General features: G+C 38.5%; 1 protein-coding gene across 1 annotated transcript; it reads right to left on the bottom strand.

Moving 5' to 3' along the window:
* Positions 1–69: 69 nt before the first annotated feature.
* On the bottom strand, positions 70–4,841 carry LOC106098552 (uncharacterized). The gene is made up of 2 exons (XM_013274032.2): positions 4,013–4,841; positions 70–2,734 (listed from the first exon to the last, which is right to left on the bottom strand). The coding sequence occupies exons 1-2, from the start codon at positions 4,820–4,822 to the stop codon at positions 2,378–2,380; spliced, it is 1,167 nt and encodes a 388-aa protein (XP_013129486.2). The 5' UTR covers positions 4,823–4,841; the 3' UTR covers positions 70–2,377.
* Positions 4,842–8,334: the final 3,493 nt, after the last annotated feature.

The following is an 8,334-nucleotide window of genomic DNA, read 5'->3' as shown; positions in this document are numbered from 1 at the left end:
CTGTTTCCTAAACACCCAGTGCAAGCCGTTTCATTAACAAGCTCAAGAAGTATGGCATGAATTTGTTGGCATTAGAGATTGGTGCAGTTGGCAGCAAACTGTGTGTAACAAACAGTAAATCTGTTTTTGCGCTTGATTTAAACATTATCTTCCCGATACTGTGCCATACTTTGTGCCTTGACAAAGGAAATACGTATGCACCAGGGTCGGTGGCAAAAAGTTCCCACCTCTTACTGGACTCTCTTTGTAAATACCCTCAATGCTTTTTATTTAACCCAAAATTCACCTTACGCTGGTACAACATGTTGGTGAATCAGGCTCATAATGTCACAACTTGAGATTTTTATGTTACATTTTTCAAGTCATAATACATCATTTACATACAAATCCTGGCTTCAGACTACGGTCACCTAGAGCACTTTGGCAAACAGGTACCAGTATTTCAGCTTACAAGCATCATGTGCGTCCCCCCTCATCATGCTTCCAGAGGACAGCCAATCAGAAGGAAGTGGGCTTTTAGCCCTCTGGAGTCTATACGTCTGTAATTTAGGATGACCTAGCAGCAAGACACAGCAGTGTGTCAAAAGTGTTGATTTCAAACTATGTACTAGATTTTAATTCTAACAATGTAGTTATGTGGATTTTATCAATAGTGTGATGCATGTAACTCCTAAACACTTTTATTTTAAAAATAAAGCACTAGACATGACAATAACCCTGGAGATAGCCCTCTTTAAATACTACATTGACTAAATATGATCACCCTAAATCTATGCATTATCATTAACTCATTAATACAAAATAGAAATGTTTATAGTCATGGAGCAATGAGACAATATAATATTTATTTTTTATAGACAGTTTGACTAGGAGATACACAAAACCATTAAAGACGCCCTACCATTAAGGTGTTTCATTTTGCCATGTGCTAGAACCAGGTGGGAGTGAAATGGAAATACAGTACTTAAAAGACATTAAGTGGCTTTAAATTAACTTGTTTTTTGCATTTTGTAAACAGGAACTGGAAAACCTGTTTCACTGTGTGCAAACAGTTAGATCCAGAAGTTTTCAGGCAGTTACACAATTTTTGTCTCTGTACACCACCATTAAAATTAAACTATCAAAGAATTAAGATGTGACTAAAGTGCAGTTTTTCATGTAGATTTTGACAGATGAGGCCTTTTCTCTTGTTAGTCTGTGACAGAGCAAGCAAATAAAAGACGTGGCACTGATTCCAGTTGAACTTGAATTTGCTTTCATTAAAACTCTCAATATGAGGCCCAAAGAAATGTTGATGACAGCAAAGGAGATCCCCAAAAGGCTGAAAAACTAAATTAAATGTGTCACAAAGATAGCAAAAACTTTGGGAGTGGCCAAATCAAAGGCCTGGCTGCAGTAAAGGCCTGGCAGAGCATCTTAAGGGAGGAAAGAGCAATTTGTTATGCCCATGGATTCTAGACTTCGGGTCGTCGTTGACTCCAAAAGCGTTTTCTTCCAAGAATTAAAAATAAATAAGTAAACAAACTAAGCCCACTTCAAACACATTTTGAGTGTTTCAATAGAAATCCACTGTGGTGGTGTACAGAGGCAAAACTACAAATAAATAAATAAAAATGAAGTGACATTGTCTAAAAACTTATGGACCTAACTGTACATGTTTCACAAAGTCGCAATTCACAGAAACATCTCCAAATTCAGGTGACAAATAGTAGAAATATCCAGTCTAGACAATTTATACACAGTAACTGTTGTATTTTGTGTTTGTTTTCCCTTACCCAGTATATACAATCACTACAGGTAAAGTATCAAAGTAAATACCACAAGTCATGTACAAAGGCTGTGGTGGAAAATAAATGCTTTGTTTTGTTCTGCTAAACAGAAAGGCTGAATAATTATATTATATTAATTATAATTACTCTGTGAAGTCTATTATAATACAAAGTGCAAACTTCAGCCCCTGTTGGCTTCTGCACAATTAAGTGCATCAAGTCAAAATGTGAACACATTTAGACAAATCTCTCTATACGTTCTTATAAGTTATATTCAGAGGTAGAAAATACGTTTTTTTAACAGTACAATTCAGGTTCACAGTATCTTCACTGTGAATTTCACTTTCTGTCCTGTTAGGTCCTCAGACTGTCAGTAATTAACTGGATATAAAGAGAAGTTAGATGTTTTGCATGATCCAGCTTACTGGACCCTTCAAACAGGACTTTGCTTTCCACTTGCTGTCCTGTGGATAAAGCTCTTGTTAGTGGACACTTTTTCTTTCATTCTCCAGGGTTCAGGTCCTTTGGTCACCTTGTGGATTTCACTTATTTTCAGACACTACTGATCATGTCTCTAGAAATCATCTTCAGCACCTAATCTTTTGAAGTCACTGACCCCTATTCCTTAACGTAAGTCGCAGAATATAACTGAGAAGATTTTCACGAGTGTCTCTTTTTTGTCTCTCTGTGGGAACGCCACTGTGCGTCTCTCTCTTGTAGTGGGGGTAATAATTGTTTTGAACTCTTTTGAGGACTCCGTCAAAATAATAGAAGTGATCGTTTTCTTCATCATTACGTCGGCTGTTGTCATCATCTCTGATAGGGTCTGTCTGCAGCTCACCTGGAACCATAGGATGCCTTGTAGCAAACATCTTTGTTCCTCCGAGTCTCTCTTTGCAGTGTTTCCAGCCAGCTTTCGTGCGATGTATTAAACCTCCACAAAGCGGCACAGTGTCTCCTGAAACCTGTTGAGAAGATCTTTCATCAGCACTGTCATTGTTATTCATCATGTTATACTCAAAAGAAGTGAATGCCCCAAATGGTCATTTGAGTCCATGTAAATTTTCCATGCAATTTTATTACCTAAGTACAATGTAAAATGTTAAATGTAATTGAATCCAGTCAAATTAAATTCACTTGACTGGTATACATTCAGATTAATTATTTAAATAAATAAACCTTCGATTTTATATATTTCAGTTGCATTTTATTCAAAACTATTACTTATGAGGGCTAATAACCATTTTTGGCCAATTATTTTCCAACACCATTTTTTTCTTTCAAAGGTAAAACATTTACTTGGAAAATACTATATAATGCAATAAGCTATTCATTTGATGGACTTCCTGTCCTGAAGGACCACCTATCACTTCATTGCCCTGCAAACCTAAATAAATTCACAGGACTTAAAAAATTAATGTAACTGATTGCCTTATTTTTCTTAAGTTGTTGAACTTAAAAGTTTAAATACTATTGGATTAGCATGTTTCCTAAGTAATCGCAAGCATTTTTAGTTAATGTTACTTAGCATTCGTTGAACCTCTCAACTCTAACTTTCCATTTCTGCAAATATCTGTGAATAAAATTATCATCAACCCACTGCACCCCTAGTGTCACTGCTTGCTCTTCTGGCATGGAAGTAAATAAAACAAATTCTCAGCAACTCCGTATGAGATGTAGGGTGGACTACAAAAAAAGCCAGTATTAATAGTTAATGTTAAAAATAGTTAAAGTTAAAAATAGTTAACCCTTGAACTAAAATGGTTTATTGAGTTTTTGAGACCTCTACATTGTTTCCCCTGAAAAACCTGATGTTTACAATCAAACACATGCAGCACTACTGTGAGCAATAAATTGCACAAAAATACCAGATGTAGCAAAAACAATACAAATTAAAACGTATTTGCAATTTTAGAAATTTGTGTTTAATTATTTCATGGTTCAGCCATTACAGTGTTCATCAAAAGGGCAAATATCTCACAGGAACTCAAAATATTTAAATTGGTTGAAAAGAAAAGGAAATTTCAACCCAAAAATGTGGGTTTAAAATGATTTTTTTCAACATTTCTGTTTCACTTCTAATAGTTTTAATATCGCAGTATTTCATTGCTCATGAAATTTAACTAATTTAAATGATAATTATATGAATCTAACAGTCAAACGAGACATAAACTTCCCAAAAATGTTCGACTATTTATCTAATTGAATCTAAATTTTCACAGAAATCTTGAAGAAATACTTACTTTTGCATGCTTGTCTGGGGGCTCTGTGTGAATTAAATCCAAGTGTGTTGAAAATGTAAATGATCCCACTCGTGGATCATTTTGATCTTCCTTTCTTTCAGTTTCTGTCCTGCTTTTTAAAGCTTCTTCTTCACTCTCTGCGCCTTTCAGAAACTTGGTTAGATTTTCTAGGACGTCTTCTCTCATCCTGAGGCCCGAGAATGGCTTCACAGTCGTTGCTTGCGTAGTTTCTGTTTCATTCTTCAAAAGTCCTGGCTCAGTGTGTGCCTCGGGCTCTGGACTCATTCCGGTCGTCGGTCTCTTCTCTGCGCTCGGCTGTCCATCATCTTCGTGTGCGCTGCTTTGAGTGATGACTTCCGTACTTATTGTTGTGTCTTTAATCTTTGTGTTTGCTGTAGTTGTGTCTGTTATGCGTTCTGTTGTTATCATTTTGAGCGGGGGAGGTGAGGGTACGACTGTCTCCTCCGGTTTCTGATTTCCTTCATGTTCAGTGTGGTTTATTCTTGTTGTTTCGTCGTATATATTAGTTGTTTTTGAGTTCTCTGGTTTTTCTGTGGTTTCCTTGACTTGTTCCTTTATAGTTTTTCCAGGTTCCACTGCTTTTCTAGCCAAGCTCTCTATTACGAAGATTTCTAATAAACATATTCTTCCTTTCAAACATTTACATTTTGAGTCGTATTGTTTAATAGCGATGTCCTTAGCTTTAGTGATGGGTGGCAGGTCACCCAGCTCAGGAATATTCACTTTCCATCTAAAGTCTGTGTTGGGAATGTGCTTTCTTTCAGATCTTGGATCCGTTTGTGTCTCCATCACTGCTTCTGGCAGGAAAAACATGATTAAGGCTTCTTCTCCCACATCAGACAGCATTTGTTTTTCATTGAAATCATGAATATCTGTTTTATGTGTGGAGCGCGTTTGTAGGACGTATGCAAATCTCTTTTGGTTTCCATTTTCCATAGGATTCGTATTTTGTTCTGCTTTACTATCTCCTTCTGGGTGTCTGAGCTCTGGTTGTTTTGTGATCATTTTCCAGCTAAATAATTCATTATTATCATCCTGAGTGGGCCTCATCTTATTCAGTGGTCTATTTCTGGATCCTTTCTTCTCCTTAGATACCAAGAGGGGTTGCCTCGTAACATCAAATCCACCATCATCCACACCAGATGCTGCTTTTAAAGAAAGTTGTTTCTGAAAACGTCTTTGGCGAGTGGAGTCTTCATTCAAGTTCAAAAGTTGCTTTTGCTTCACAAGAATGTTTTCATGTCCTTGTGTCTTTAACTGTGACATATCTGACATTTTCATTGAAGAGATGCCAGAGTGCAGAGTAGCTGCATGGAAAATGTCACGTTGACCGGCTGAAGCTCTCAGAGATCCTCTTTGATTGTGCTGCATGAGAATTTTAATGTCCATTGGTGCCTTTAGTTTTGTCTGTAGTGGTTCAGACTCTTCTTTTGAGGTCCTCCTGATGTTCATTTCTGCGATTTCACAAAGTTTTGGACAGCAGGAAACAATCATAATTGGAGTCACACAGAATCGCTCTGTCAGCATTTTCTGCAACTGAGCAGTGATGGTGGCTGCCCAACCCTCGGGTTTCTCCAGTAAGAGAGCCTGAAGATTTTGTCCTGAGAGAATGGAGCGGTGAAGCACTAAAAATGAAGGTCTAGAATCAGGGCTATCTTTAATTATATCCATGGCAATGTGACCGGTTTGACCAACAGTCTTAGTTTTTGGAGTATCGCTAATAGGAAGCAGGGCTGTGTTTGACTTCATCACGAAAGCTGGAACAAGTTTTTTTTCACCACAACAATGAAGAACAGCCTAAAGGGACAAGAGAGGAAGACTGAATTAGTCAAAAAAATGCTTCCAGATAAATGCGTGAGCCATAAAAACAACTTCCACCACCATGACTGCGGTCCAGATGGAAATATCCATCTTGGAGACTTGGACACTTTGGGCACTTGTTCTTCTGAATGAGACTTGACAGTGAGGGGCAACTCTGAGAGACAGCAAACACTGCACGCGCATACAACAATTACCAAGTCGGATCAAATAAGACTTGAAAATGTAAGCTGCTCAAAAAAGTAACACTTTTTAATCAGACTATAGCATTAAGACAGTACATAAGTAGCAGAGGGGGTTGTTGTTTCAGCTGCTTTTGGAGTTAATGAAACAGCTGCACTAAAGGGGCAACAATGAGACAATCCCCAAAACAGGCGGAAGCCACTGAAGTTTTTTTCCTTTTCATCTTTTCCAACAGTTTTTTCTCTAGTTTTGCATTTGGCTAGGGTCAGTGTCACTACGGGTAGCATGAGGCGATACCTGGACCCTACAGGGGCTGCACAGGTAGTCCTACTCCTCCAGGATGGCACATGAGTATATGCCACTGCCAGAAAGTTTGCCGTCTTTTTTACTTTTTTACTTTTTTACTTTGATTTCTGAGGTGTCTTTGAAGTCAACCCTCCCTAGTTTGATTATTTTCTTTCCCATCACACTGTCATGGGCTTGTTGTGTGGCAGTCAGAGAGAGGACCAAAACTAAAGGACCTGGCAGACAGGCTTAACTTAAGGCACAGGCTTGGTTGCAGGCAAATGGCTGATTGAACAATATAAGAAGCAGAGCTGAACTGGAGTAAACTAACTGAAACCACAAACCCTGACTAACAGACATGACAAGGAACAGATGAAAACTAAGGACCTAATTACACAGGATCACGAGAGGATGGGCAACAGGTGGAAAACACAGCTGAAACAAAATCTGACTAACCAAACAGAGGAAGCAAAATTAAACGTAACGCACATGAGACTAGGGACTGTCAAAATAAAACAGGAAGTGACAAGCACACAGAAAGTCATGTGACATGTCAAGACATGTAAGCTTGACACTTGGAAACAGATGACAGACCAGGGAGAGAAAACAGACTGGACCAGGTCCATAACAGCATAGAAATCTACCATGATTTTTTTTCCCTCATTGATATCTGCTTTCTTTACCATAAAGTGCATTTGTGTGTTTTGCAGCACTGCAAACACACAAATACGCTCCAAGCACACGCCCGACTGTGCAGCACATCCATTGTTAACTGAGCAAGTAGAGCGAGAACAACTGTTCTAACTGTTCTTCCATGAAATCTATTTTTAATATGCCTGTTTAACCCAGTTGGTCACAAATTGTGGGGCAGGCCCCACTGGTGGGTTAGACGGGGCACACATAAGGAGGCAAAAAATATTAAATAAAATTAATTCAATTTGAAGGGGAAATAAACCAACAAGGATTTATTTATGTAAACCTCAGTTTGGATCATTTTTATTATAAATGGTCGAGTAGCGTTAGGAGTAAGATTTTGACATCTGGAGTGGGGCGTGCGTTTTCTTGTTTTAGTCTTCTATTTGATAAATGTCCAGATTTTCTGCAGTAAATATTAAAATCACATGCTAAGAGACTGTCATGGTGTCACGCTTAGTTAAAAGCATTACCCGAAAAGGCTTTTTCTCTCTAATAAATATTGTAATCTGGCACAAAACCACGCTGCATGTCAGATATTCTTATTATCAGCAGCATGAAATGGGTGTGAAAATAAAGCAGCTTTTGACTGAGTCATCAGCTTCGTGCTTTTTAGGTAGTGTAATGTGGGAGACTCTTGGCTGCTTTGCAAAATGTGACATTCCCACCTGGTATGCAGATAATTCATGCACAGAGGAGCTCGGGAGCAGCATAAGAGGGAACATGTATAAAGTAAAAACAAATACAGATGATGGTGGCAGTTGTTTTCCCAATGAAGAACAAGACATAACACATTTTAACACAATTACTGAATAAAATAAGCATACCAATACAGGAATCTGATCCCTTTGCATTATTCTTCTCAAGTCTTTGAAAGACAGAGTGTGTCCATGGTCACTGTGGACTGTGAATGGCAAGCAGAAGGAGAAGCTCCTCTGTTTGTGTAGCAAAACAGCATACATGTAGTTTCTTTTGAAGCATGTACACTCAGTTTGGCTCAGAAGTAACTTCAGTCCTTTGGGAGCCATCTGTCCACCGAGGATCAGTTTTCTGCACAAAGTCCAGCTGAAGTAATCCATAACCCAGTTCCCGTCTCCTGGGGGAGTCAGGTCAGAGACGAGCAGAGACAGCAGCAGCAGCAGCCAGGGCCTCATTGTGCCGAAAATAAGTGCTGGAAGGCAGCCTGAAGCCAGCAGTTATGCTTTTATCTTTACTGCATTTCTCTACTTTGTGTATGCAAAACGCAGAGCAAATAAAAGGTTCTGTTCTGTCTCTAACAATAGGCTGTAATTACACAAAGGCATGTTTTCATCATCTCACAC

The sequence above is a fragment of the Oreochromis niloticus genome, linkage group LG7 (genome assembly GCF_001858045.2).
Source record: "Oreochromis niloticus isolate F11D_XX linkage group LG7, O_niloticus_UMD_NMBU, whole genome shotgun sequence".
NCBI lineage: Eukaryota > Metazoa > Chordata > Actinopteri > Cichliformes > Cichlidae > Oreochromis > Oreochromis niloticus.
Note: the sequence above shows the minus strand (reverse complement) of the source record. Positions and strands in the feature narration are given on the sequence as shown.